Here is a 13,606-nt window from a genome sequence, read left to right as displayed (position 1 = left end):
ACTGGAGTGATGCTGCCACAGCCAAGGAACACCTGGAGCCACCAAAAGATGCATGAGGATTCTCCCTGGAGCCAATGGAGGGAGTGTGGCCCGGCCAGCACCTTGACTTCAACCTTCTGGCCTCCAGCACACTGGGAGGGGATAAAGCTCTGTGTTTGAAGCTATCTATTCATGGTAATTTGTTATGGCAATCTGAGAAACTAATATACTCTCCTTCGGAAACTGAATTCTCAGAAATCTTTCTTTTGGTCTATTCTTCATATATATTGCAGCCTTTCCCCTCAAACCAGAAACAAATGTAATAGTTAGCGTGCAACCTATTCTATGAAAGGAGCCTTGGAAGATCAACAAGTTGAGACACCTTCTCAGATATTTAAGTAGATATTTAAAAAGGGAAAGTGGGCCAAAATAACAACAGAACAAAGTTCAAGAAAGAATCAAATACAAATTTTCTATGTTGCTATCTTACCTCATCCACCACTTTGGAAAAATAGTGGAGTGTTGAAATTACTTCTTCATCACCTTTGCCAAGAGCAAAGTTCTAAGACCAAAGAATAAAGGAGCAGGTGTTAAGTGAATGCCAGGGAATTCAGCACGAAGCATCACCTGCAGAACACTACCCTCCACACCGACGTCCTTTCTCCTCCAAGAGCACGTCCTGTCAGAAGTTCCTACCTGAAGACGGAGTCACAGCTATCCCCTTCGTCCCGCCCCCAGGGTGCACTCAGCTGACCCTCCCTGGCCATTCCTTTCTGCCAAACATATTTTTTTACTTTCAGTGTTTATTTCCTGGAATTGCTAATGTTGATTCACTTGTAGTCCCGTGAAGATTCGGAACCCTCAATGGCAGTTAATTACTTCTAGAGGCTAATTAGAATATCTCATAAACACTGTGGGATAATCACTGATTTCAATACATCAATAGAAGGGAAAAGAAAAGACAAAAAACTATGAAGAAAATGAAACAAATAATTTAAGTCTCTAAGGATGCCTTTGGATAATTCCACTTAAGAAAGTCCTGAACACAGCGGCATCACAGGCCACATAAACACCAAGTTACCTGTTTTTCATATGCCAGCAGTTGCTTAGAAAGCTGTTGTGTGGCCAGGCACATCTCATTCTGTGGAGAGAAGAGAAAAAGCAAGTAAGATTAGTCTAATGTATACAAAGTCACTGAAAAATGCCATCTCCGAGAATCCCTTAAAAGGTAATATTGGCTGGGTCCAGTAATACTGGTAAGTATTACTGTAGGTGCACACCTACAATCCTAGTACTTTGGGAGATTGAGGCAGGAAGATCACTTGAGACCAGGAGTTAGAGACCAGAATAGGCAACACAGTAAAACTCCATCTCTGCAAAATAAAAAAAAATTTAATTATCCAGGCAGGATGGCATGCACCTGTAGTCCCAGCTACTCAAGAGGCTGAGGCAGGAAGACCCCTTAAGCCCAGGAGGTTGAGGCTGCAGTAACCCATCACTGTGCCACTGCATTCTAGCCTGGGTGATAGAGTGAGACCCTGTCTCAAAAAAAAAAAAAAAAAAAATTATAAAAGAAAAAAAAATCCCTTTCCAGCAGATGTAGCTAAAAAAAAAAAAAAAAAAAAAGAAAAAAGAAAGAATATGTGTGTGCCCGTCAAACAATAAAATGTTTTGTTCAGACATTCGGAAAACAAGACCAAAACAAATCAAAAGGTTAAAGCTTGATATTTTATTTTTTAACCCTTTACAAATGACTGCTCCTTTTGGTCATTCAGTCCATAAAGAAATGTAGTGAGCAATTATAATGTGCCAGACATTCAACAAGGGCACAGTCCCTGTCCTCATGGGACTTTTTACGGAAGCAGGCATCAAAAAAATAGTTACAAGTGTGATGAGAACTGCAAAAGAAAAATACTGGCTGTGTTGGGAGGCTCTGACAGACAGTCTCCAGCGAAGAGATGTTTTAAGCAGGCTCCTGAAGACAGACTAGGAGTCAGCCATGGGGACGAGCTTTCTAGGAGGCGCCAACATGTGGAAGAAGTGCACTGCCGGTCTGAACAGCTCTGAAGTGGAGCACGGCTGGAGCAAGAGCTGTGCGCTTGGAGGCCAGATCAGGCTGGGAGTGAGGCAGTGGGAAGGTGTGCAGGCCCCTGGGGCCCAGGCTCACACATACCGGAAGCACAGCGGGGACTGAAGCAACATATGACAAGGTCAGATTCCACCAGGCTTAGAACACTCACTGGCAATGATGGATGGTCACAGAAGCACAGCTAAACCTACTGTCCCAGAAAACCCAAGGAAGCCCTACTCTTCAAGGGCTGCGATGCCCTGGGAGGCCTGTTTTGTGCCATTTTCACCAGCCCATACTGCTCATTTTCCTCTCCTCTTGTTTATTCCTCTAATCTCTGGCTACACCACGGTTTTCTACCACTATCCTCCTACCACTGATGTGGGCAGCCTAGAAAACTTGTCTTACATTTCTAAAGCTCAGTTAAAGCTTAAGATTCAGGGTTTATTCCTAAGGAGCACAGCCACTGGGTCTGACGTGGCACAGATGATGGGAGGACACTGGCCTACTTCTTGGCCTCGGCCTCCACTGGCTATTTCTCCTGGGGTGGTTTCTTTAAGGCTAAGGTCTGAGCTCTGCGGGGGGTTATTTTATTTTTCCCAGTCCTATTTGGCAGAATACAGCAGAGCTAAATCCTCCCTTTTTTGGGCCCTCTTTGCGGACGACTAGCCAATCTGTTCCCTGACTTCCTGCTCTGCTCTAAGGAACAGACATTAATAGACCAGGAAATGTGGCTCTTTTTCCTCAGAAAAAAGTCAGACAAATACAACAAAAGTGCCTGGCTCTGACATCCTACTGGTGTTCGACTCCTTTCAAAACTAACCAGAAATGTGACTTCTAGCCACATAGTCAAGAATCCAGCAAGCAGACAAAGCCACAAGCACAATGTCCTTCATTTAGACAGGAACGTCCAACAGTTCTTAGCACACAGCAAGCTCTCAGCAAACGTTTGATGAATGAATGAATGAATGAACAAGGTTAGCAGATTCATGTAAATTCCAAGTTTAAAACAATACCTGAAATCATGGGGTGAGGGGAAAAATCCTTCCTAACCATACAAGGAAACATCACAAATGAAATACAATACGAAGCGATTGGCCAGGGCCTACTACCTGTCAACCATCTTTAGCAGTGTTGTTTTGAAGATCAGAGTGCATGGGAACAAAGGTCTTATCTCACTCACTGGGCTGATACTCGGCAATGACTGAAAATCTCGTGCTCCTCCTTCCTGAGTTAGCAGCAGATGGATTCATTCAAGCTACCTTGGCATTTGCCTGAGAGCAGCACCATGTGGAACATGATTTGCAGACCCCCAGAATCATTACAACAGCAGCTGACATTTACAGAGGGCTTAATTCATGCCAGACCCTATGTTAAATGCATTCTATGCACGACCTCATTGAATTCCAATGACCCTGTAAAGCAGGTTCTAATTAACAACTCAATTTTACAGATGAAGAAACTGAAGCACCGAGAGGTTACGCCACCTGTGCACAGCTACACAGCTGATGAGTGGCAGGGCTGGGATGTGTACCTGGAGCTGTTCAATTCTAAAATCCACACTCCCAAATGCTACTAAGATCCCAAGTTCTACTACCAGGCAGGAGAGGAGAAGGCCTCTGCTTTATACTAGAGTGGGCAAACTTTTTCTGTAGGGAGCCAGAGAGTAAATGTTTTTGGCTTGTGGGCCATATGGTCTTTGCCACAATGATTCAGCTCTGCTTTATAGCACAAAAGAAGCCAGAAATAACACGTAAACAAGTAAATGTTGCTTCATTCTGATATAACTTTATTTACAAAAATAAGATGCTGGCCCAAGAGCCATGGATTACTGATCCTGCTTTGTCATCAGATGTCTCAGATACCCATTCTTTTGCCACACCCTCTGCATGAGGCTCTCTTAAGCTACACATTTCAGATCCCAGGAGCTTCTACTCTTCTAATTCATTCTTCTTTATTTTAGTCAACTCTAAAATGTCACTTCCCCATATATGCCTCCTTCAGAGACTGGTCAACACATATACCCACCCTCCAGTCCTTCCAAACAAGCAAGTTTCTTCCTCAGAACTTACTGGCAGGTGCTCCAAATGTAATGGGAAAACTTGCCAGGGAACTGCCAGCATCAGGCTGTACCCAAAGCTCAAGGGGAGGGCACACATGTGCCACCCACACAGCCACACAGCTCCACCTCTGCTCAGGGAAGAAGGGGCACAGCATGCAACACACAACAGCTGCCTTCCAAAATGACTTCGAACAACGAGACTCTCCGGGTCTCTCCCAGAAATACCATTTGAAAATGCTGTGCGTTTTCCTAGTGTGATAGTTCAGGCTGCAAGGCCAGCTATGATTCTGTGCAGCCAGTATGAGTTCATTGGAAACCAACACACTTCCAACGCAGCCTGCCACGGGCCCTGAACAGAGCACATGTGTGAAAAGTCTTTCAGATGAGATCAACTTGAATCTTACTCATACTTACTCTACTGTATGCAAAGGTTGTAGGAAATGCTTTACCAACATCAGCTAATGAATCCACGCCCTGTGCCCTGTGAGGTAAGGCTGCAAAAATATCTCTGCAACAGGACTTGCAAAAACTGGAGCCCGACTGAGGAGTAAATATTAGCAATAACATCAATAAAGATAGCTGCTAACCCTGAGTCTGTCCCAAGTACTTGATGTTGCTATTCAATGTTTTTCATATATCATCACATTTAATCCTCACAGTGCACCATGAAGTAGACACTATTATCATTTCCATTTTGTAAATGAGGAGATTACGCTTCAGAAAGGATAAATAACTTTCTAAAGCCACGTGACTAGTGACTGGCAGGCAACAACTCAATGCAGGACTCGAAATCAAAAGCCCATATTCTGACTATTATGCTATTCCAATCTAAAGTCCAAAATTGTACCTACTCGATACTCAGATGGGCAGGACTTGAAGGGCCCAGAGATACGAAGCTAAGTCCCACACTTTTCTAGGGGTAGAAGAGCAAAAGAGGTGGCCTACAATGGGAATTCTCAATGGAGTTCCATGAACAGCACTGTTTTGGGCACTCTGGGCCGCTCTGGCTGCCATTTATTTTTTTTATTTTTATTTTTTTTTTGAGACGGAGTCTCACTCTGTCGCCCAGGCTGGAGTGCACTGGCCGGATCTCAGCTCACTGCAAGCTCTGCCTCCTGGGTTCACGCCATTCTCCTGCCTCAGCCTCCCGAGTAGCTGGGACTACAGGCGTCCGCCACCTCGCCCGGCTAGTTTTTTGTATTTTTTAGTAGAGACGGGGTTTCACAGTGTTAGCCAGGATGGTCTCGATCTCCTGATCTCGTGATCCGCCCGTCTCGGCCTCCCAAAGTGCTGGGATTACAGGCTTGAGCCACCGCGCCCGGCCTCTGGCTGCCATTTATACTATGCACCGCTTCGTGAGAAGCCTCGAAAGGACACCCTGAGGAGGATTTGCTGACGGCATCTCCCACGCTCAACACAACCTCCCAGGGCTGTTGCCAAGGCAGAAAGTCAAGCGGCTAGCAAGCCCGAAAGGAAAACTGGGCATTTGGCAAAGGAATGTTTATCTTTCTGCGGCACAGAAAGCTAACTAACTGCAGCTGTCACCTGAAACCCCCGGGGGCCTCTGTGTGCAACAGCAGCCATGGTGACTATGAATGGAGAGGCTAGAGAGTTGGGTGGAGGAAATCCACATCAATCGATACCAACTACTTGGCTGGAAATGTTGCCTAGAGCCAAGAGGTTCAAAGTCACATTCAGCACCCAGTGTTTGCCACAAAGCTGGCGGTCACGAGTCGCACTAGTTCACGAGCCCTCGAGGCAGGATGCACACAGGGAGGAGTAAGGGGTGTGGCAAGAACGCGTCTGGAGCGTTTCATGTGAGGCAGGCCACGGGGGATGATGCCTGCTGGACCTGGACTTTATTCCAGGGGCAGTGGGGAAGCACTGAGGAACTCAGGCAGGAGCATGAGAAGCTCAGGCACGGGCAGAAGGAAACCAGGAGTGGTGGTGGTGGGAAGGAAACACTGACCGGGGAGAGAGAACAGATGAAGGGGACAGATCAGGAGGCCACTTGGAGAAGCTGAGATAAACAAGGGTCTGAGCCTGAGGCACAAAGTGCAGAGCAGGGCACCGAGGTGTTCCTGAGGCAGAAACAGGAGGGTGCAGTGAGTGAGGAAGGCGGGGGAGTCAGAGAGAACTGTGCTGCCCATGTGGAAGGCCAGATGGAGAACAGTGCCTTCAGCCAAGGAACTGAGGAGGGGATATGGATTTGGAAATGACAAAAAAGTGCTGTGAGATGTCCTTGCTTTTAGGTGGGGCTGTCCCAAATTCAGTCCTTCATTCAACACCTATGAGGCCAGACTGCTACCCACCAAACACTGACTGGGGCCAGACATGGTGTAGGGCACTGGCAACATCTAACTCTGAGCTCTGGGAGCTGAGAGTCCACGAAGGGACCAGGAAACCCCGTCACTACGTCTTACGTGCTCTGACCAAAAGTGTACGAGGCATTCGGGCACAGCGGTGAAGGGCAAGGGCACTGTGGCCAGGAAGGGAGAGAAGGAAGGAAGAAAAGGTGTCAGAAAAACTTTGTCAGGCTTGCAGTCAGTCTCAGAGGCCAGGAAGGACATCTGCCAGGGCAAGGGGTTGATAAAGAAACAGGCAGCAGGAGTGGCACAGCAGAGCGGAAGGTGTGCAAAGGGTCTGGTGTGTTCTGGAACAGCCAGAAACAAAATGAGAGGAGCAGCTCATGAAGGATTTAGCATGACTCGCTAAGGATTTTATGCTTTTCCTTGTGGTTACAGAGAGCCACGGAGGCATCTGAAGATGAGGAGGTGACAGGAAGGTTTGAAGTAATCCAGCTGCGGTATGGAGGAACAATTAAAGGGGGAAGATGTCTTCCTGATGACAAGAACTGCAATCGCCCAGGAAAGAGCTAAAGCTAACTCTGCACAGTGACAACAGGCAAACACTGTTTTGAATAAAGACCCAGAGTTCGGAAAGTGGCAAGGGCTAGAAAAGGATTCAGAAATGGCCAGGCAGTTGCTAAAGTGATCCTACCCAGGGAGTGAACAGAGACTTACCAGAGAAGGATTCCAAAGGAATTGTGCAGGACACCAAGACTTCAGGGATACATAGCAAAAGGGTACCAGGAGAGAACCACCAAGAACAAGGGGCAGAGCCCAGGAGGGGGCCAGGAGACAGCCTGTCAGAGGAACCGATGGAAGACAGTCTCAAGGAGGGTGTTGTTAGCAGAATCAGATCCTGCCCACGGGCAGAGTGGAGACAGGCTGTGAGCCAGGCACTAAGCAGCCTCCCATGCAAGGTGGAGGCCAAGCCCAGACTGAGGTGGCTTGAGGAACAAATACCAAATGTCTGGCGAGGAGGCAAAGACGGCAAATACTGCTGTTCCTTCAAGAAAGGATGAGACGACTCAACTTCTATTTAACTCAAATTAACAGTGCCAGTGAATAGTGCCATCGTAACTATTATCATCATAAAACAGAAGACGGTTCTGTTCACACCAAGAGCACTCTGTGAGCAGAGACTGATCTTAGCATTTTACAAGTCTTAACACGATTCACTCACAAGAACCCTCTGAGGTGGGTATTCTTATGGCCTCTGTTTAGCTGGTAAGGAAACTCAGGCAATCAAGTGATGGCTTGACCTGCCCAAGGTGACACAGCAAGCAGTTGAGCCAAGACTGGAACTCAGATCTGTGAAGTCCAAGGTCACACACTTAACTCCTATACCTGAATGAATGAGCCTAGCCCAGAATAATCTAAACGCAATAGCTTTTAGATTGCTATCTGAAAGCTACCAATGCCAGCATGAGGGAAAGCTGCAGATCCCACGTGCAGACCAAGTGCAGGACCCAGGTCTATGAAGTCGTTGCCAAGAGCCACTCAGGCCCTCGGCTCCCTCCGACCTTAAGCTACATATGCACCTCCTGCCAGTCTCTGTCAGACAAGCCTCAATGTGACTGGTTTTCAGGACTGCTAAAACACACTGATTAGAACATTTATGGATAAAAACTAATGAAACCAAGAAAGTTACTCTGTGATACAAAAAGGAACTGGGTCCTGCCTCTAACATATTACAAAGCGGTGGGCTGATAAACAGGGGTGGTCCTTCCATAATGACAAGAGGAGCCTCTAAAAGCTTATACTTCTTTGGCCTCTGCTGCCATTAATGGTGGCTAGCGTGTCAGGAGAGCAAGTACAGTGGTTAAGAGTGAGTGCAGGCTTTGCAGTCAAAGATTCGGGTTTAAAATTCTGTGTGACCTTAGGCAAGCTACTTAACCTCTCTGAGTCTTAGCTTCCTCATCTGTAACTACATACTATACAAAGACCTCTCCTCTGCTGTGAAAGCTGAGTGCCCAGCCTATTGTGTGGCACTTTTATGTGCCTAAGGATGGCCACTATTGTCACTACTAAAACACGCAGCTCTGACCCTGATCTGCCTCCCATGTGCTTCTCCTTCCCCCATGACAAGCTCATACTCCTGGATGCTCACTACTCTCATTTGGTTTCCCAGTCAGTACATTCACTTGTTTAGCTAGGTATCTATATCATCATTCTAAAGAAAAGTATTTTCTTCTTTATAACACCAACTTATGCATACTTTACTCCTATTCCCTCCCACTGTCTTTACCCCAATTTGAGAAAATACTAGTCCCACCTCCAGTTCAGGCTTTTAAGATCAGGAGTTTTAAGATCAGCTGTCAAGATCAGTAGTTCTGTATTCTGAAAGCTTTGGTTAAGAACAACTGCAGACATGTAGCTGTGTTAAATCAAACCTGCTTTGCTGAAGGACAGTGAGAGTCTTAATCATGGTTCTCATTTCAAAAAAATTCCATCCCAAATTTACTTTAAAAAAATAGCAAAAACAAAATAAAAAATCTCATACAGACTGAAGTTAGCAACCACATAGGTTTGTCATCTGGTGGAAGAGAACGCCAGGTTACAAGGGTTGCCAGGTTTCATGAATACTGCTGGGAACAGCCTTCCTGTCCTGCCGGCCAGGAACATTATTATCCCTGCCCCCACTTTCTCAGTAACAGCTGAGAGGAGAAGCAAGATGACCTAAATAAATTTCATGGTAAGCCCCTAACAAATCCATTTTAAAAGATTAGAAAATTGTAAACCTCTTTAAACCTCTCTACAGGCCGAGATAAAGAATGAAAATAAATTCCAATGTGTTGAATGCAAAATTTGAGCAGAATTAACTGAATATATATGCATACATATCTATTTAGATATAACCGAAGTTGTTAACTTATTTAGCCAATAGTTTGAAAAACAGCGTGTTCTAAGTAACCAGGCTGTTCTCTGTTAATGCATTGGAAAGGTATACTGCTTCTTTCATTCAAAGAACCCACAATGGACTATTACCAGATGTGACTCCAGGGACTACTGTAAGATGCTGAAAACAGCTTAGAGCCTATGGTTTCATTCTAGAGGTTAAGCCAAACAAAATTTAAAATTTCCCCAAACTAGCCACAATCAGCAAAACTGCTCATAGAAGTTTTCCTCTAGTTTTTCTTGTTCTTCCTCTTTCTAAAACTAAGGTCTCTGAAGGACATTCGCAAAATCAGCATCCAGAAATTTACTGTGTAGTCTGATTAAAATATGTTTTATGAACGCTTATCATTTATCAGCAGCATATGCCTGCTTTGGTAATATAATGAAAAACTGTATCTTATGGAGAATCTCTTTTTAAAGAGGAAATAATAAAACAGTATCAATCAAATTCAACATGCCTAGGTGTAAAATATTTATGGAATAACGTGCAATGAAACCAAGAAAACATAACTTCAGGGGAAAAAACTTGAATGAAAACTCTGAGAAATATACTATCTTAAAATATATATATGAAAACAGATCAAAAAAGGAATCAGAAAAGATTTCTTTCTTCAATTAAAAACAAAACAAAACCCCTAAGCTTTCAAATAAACCTGAAAAACCAAGCGCCCCTGGCCCAGCCAATCCAAACACAGCCAATCACTGCTTGACTCTGTCCTTGAATCTGGCAGCACTTTCACCAGCCACTGCTGCAGGAAACGCTGAGGCAGGAGGAAGGGTTTCTGGCCAGTAGGAGAACCCACGTGATGATCATATGCTCCACATTAAAAGCTGGGTTACAGCCTCTAGGAATGAAAGACCCACTCAATTCTGGCAAAATGTCGTTTTCTGCCTCAAAAGAAAAAAATGCATGAGACAGTGTTTGGATATCCCCAAGTAAATGATTCTGACAGACACCGAAAGGCAGAACAGAGACTCCTCCGAGTGGCAGAGACAAAGTCTCTTATGTCTTGGGGCTTTTAAGCCTTAAATAAGAGACAAATCACTTAGTGACGAAATAAAAATTGCTGAATAGCAAGCAATTTCAGGTATAAGCCCAGTAAGAACACTCCTGTTTTCTTAAATTTAGAATATTTAGGGAAAAATACAAAAACAAATTAAAAATTGACAGTTCTCCTATCTCTTAATTCTGACTAACAAAACATAAAATCATAGATGAGCACATTATTCTTTTGGTCATTAAAACTAGTTCTAGCTACTCAGAAGGCTAAGGCAGATCACTCAAGGCCAGGAGTTTGAGACCAGCCTGGACAACATAGTAAGACCCTATCTCTACCAAAAATTAAAAAGAAAAAAAATTAGCTGGGTGTGGTGGTGTGCACCTGCAGTCCTAGCTACTTAGGAGGCTGAGGCAGGAGGATTACTTGAGCCCAGGAGTTGAAGGCTACAGTGAGCTATAACCATGCCGCTGTACTCCATCTTAGGTGATGGAGTAAGACCCTGTCTCTGAAAATTAAAAATTAAAAAAAAGAAACTAGTTCTTTTTTTAATATTTACAAAAATTTTGTGTAGAGACAGGGCCTCACTATATCAATTAGGCTGGTCTCGAACTCCTGGCCTCAAGCAATCCTCCTATCTTGGCCTCCTAAGTGCTGGGATTACAGGCCAGCCCAAAGCTAGTTCTAATTAATAAGTTACACTTATACATTACTGCATAGTTTGCCTGTCTATATCTCCAGCCCTGTACTCTGGATCCAAACTTTCAACAAGATCTCTTTATCCACTATGATGTCCCATGGACTCCTCAAAATCAGTGTTTCCACAAAGAATTACAGTTGGGCATCCCCGTAACAGTTATGCATTCACAGGCACGCACACACACTCACACGCACCCTGCTCCTCTTCCTGTCTTCTCCCATCTATTCACCCTGCCGCTCCAGATGAATACTTGAACATTCTTGATTCATCCTTTACCACCTGGCCCCTTCACGCCCAATCAATCACCAAGCCGCCTCCTAAATACCTCTCAAGTACAGCTGCTTCTTTCCACTTCTACTGCCACCTCCCCTATGCTTAGGAGTGAAGAGTCTCAGCTTGGCTCCAGCTGATTTGCTCTGCCATGAATCAAATGGGTGCACCTGGACAAGTTTCTCACTATTAGCATCATTAAGTTTCCTGACCAATACCATAGTCATAGTAACAATAACAATACCCACCTCAGAGTTGTTAGGAGAATGTAAATAAAGTAATCAACATAAAAGCCCCTGGAACTTCCTGGATGCTATTGAGTATTCACCAGATCTCAACCCTCACAATCATCCTACTGTTGGGTGCTCAGCACAACCCCACTAGGTTGGGTGGCCCTCCTCTCCTGGCCCTTCTAAGGCTCTCTGGCAATTGCTTTGTCTGCCTCCCAACCCAACTATCAGCTCCCCAATGGCAAGGACTGAGTCTTATTCCCGCATGATGGGAAATGACTAATAAACCAAGGAGCAGTAATACCAGTGGTGGAGCTATGTAATAAGAAATGACTATATATGATTAGTAAGAGCTATATACTGCTGAATGTGGTATAGGTGAAGTATCCTGCATCTGAAATGCTTGGGACCAGAAGGATTTAGGATTTTTTCAGATTTTGAAGTATTTGCTGTATCAGTAGAGCATCCCAAATCCAAAACTCCAAAATGCTCCAATGAGCATTTTGTTTGTGTGTTACAGATTTTGCAGCATTTCGGATTTTGGATTTTCAAATTTGGGATGCTCAACCTATATCTCTGAAGAGATTATTAATGAGAAAAACATCAACACATAAGATTTAAGACAGCAAGGAATCAATAATGAAAATGATCAGTTACCATAATATTGTGATGTGTTCAATGCTTTGTAACATAAAGCATTTTATTTTTAAGTAACTCATAAATCTTGTCTCAGAAAGCAACATACATGGGCACTTCTTGACGTTAAAAAGATTCACTTTTGCTACTCAGCAATTTCTTTTGCATGGTTTTGCAAGCCAGAGATATTTGTTCCACAAAACAAAGAAGCCACCCGAGTTTCAGAACTGTGACTCAAGTCTTTTCAGAGGAAGCAGTCAAAAAAACATCTCTGCCCTCCCACACTGACATCTAAGACTGCCCATTTATGAAAAAGACAAAGAGTATGTCTCAAAATACTGGACCCACTTATTCACAAGTAGGAAGAGGAGACTCAAATGTTTCCCATTGGGTTGAATTAAAAAAAAAATTAGAAGCATTTATGTGGTCCGTCTCTAACGGTTCTAATTACAGAAAAATCACTCTTTCTTAAGCAATGAGAACAGACTGTCCTTAGTTTTTTGAGGTGAAAAGCAGTAAGAAAACAATTCTGATTTTGTCTCAAAGTCTTAAATGATATTCTTCGGATTCCAATTTCTCAACCTCTGAGGGAAGTTCAGGATGAGGGGACAGGATGCCCACTCTGCGGTATTCAGGGGAGGGGTGGCGGCATACCTGGGCTCCATAGACGCGCTGCATCGCCTGCAGCAGCTGGTTGGTGTAGTCTGTGAGGGTGCCAGCATCTTCTTCAAACACACTCAGTAAAGAGCGAGTCTGGGAGAAAAGAAGAAAAAAGGTCAGTTTCATTTCTAAGTGGAAAAGTTACAGAGGAGGAAGAAGATCCACACACCCACACAGGCAGAAACCAGAATGGGAGGAAAGAAAGGTACCTGTTGGTTCCCTGGCTTCTTTTATTGATAATACCAGTATCATTTGATTCCTGGAGCTCTGGTTTAGAACTCGCTTTCTAATCCTTTAGACTACAGTGTCAGGGCAATTTCAGAATTGGAGCCAGAAAAGCCAGTTTCTAAAAGATTATGACTGAAGGGCTATTATCTATTCTGACGTTAGCCCCTACCTAAGCACCAGTAAAGTCTATCCAATAAAAAAAAGTGTTCAAAAGGGCAGCCTCTCCTCTTAAGTCCATAAGATAAACACAGGTCAGGCCTATTTGTGTACCTGGGATGTGGTCCCCTAGCACAGCTATAGTGTGAGCATCCCAGCGGGAACCGGCAGTCTGGTCTTCTGTAATCCTGGATGTCTTGCAGGAGTGCAGGAGTATGTCATTCTTTCCTCTTATGGTACTACGATTTCCTTGGGTTTCTTCCCTTCCCTTCCCTTTCCTTCCCTTCCCTTCCCTCCCCTCCTCCCCTCCCTCCCCTCCCCTCCCCTCCCTTCCTTTCCTTTCCTTTGTTTTTTTTTAGATGGAGTTTCGCTCTTG

The 13,606-nt window shown here is 44.4% G+C and overlaps 1 protein-coding gene across 5 annotated transcripts in view; it reads right to left on the bottom strand.

Annotated features, from left to right (window-relative positions):
• The window catches only part of APPL2 (adaptor protein, phosphotyrosine interacting with PH domain and leucine zipper 2), a 61,794-nt gene that overhangs the window by 41,115 nt on the left and 7,073 nt on the right, over nucleotides 1-13,606 (bottom strand). For 4 of the 5 annotated variants that reach the window (XM_033220807.1, XM_033220809.1, XM_033220810.1 and 1 more), the window contains 3 exons: nucleotides 12,841-12,939; nucleotides 1,061-1,120; nucleotides 470-541 (listed from right to left, as the gene is read on the bottom strand). In XM_033220807.1, the coding sequence (XP_033076698.1) occupies nucleotides 470-541; nucleotides 1,061-1,120; nucleotides 12,841-12,939 (231 nt within the window). The remainder of the gene's footprint in view (nucleotides 1-469; nucleotides 542-1,060; nucleotides 1,121-12,840; nucleotides 12,940-13,606) is intronic. The other variant, XM_033220808.1, reaches the window with a different exon arrangement.

This window comes from Trachypithecus francoisi, unplaced genomic scaffold (assembly GCF_009764315.1).
Source record: "Trachypithecus francoisi isolate TF-2019V2 unplaced genomic scaffold, Tfra_2.0 Lachesis_group11, whole genome shotgun sequence".
Classification (NCBI taxonomy): Eukaryota; Metazoa; Chordata; class Mammalia; order Primates; family Cercopithecidae; genus Trachypithecus; species Trachypithecus francoisi.
This window is presented reverse-complemented; position numbering and strand designations above follow the sequence as displayed.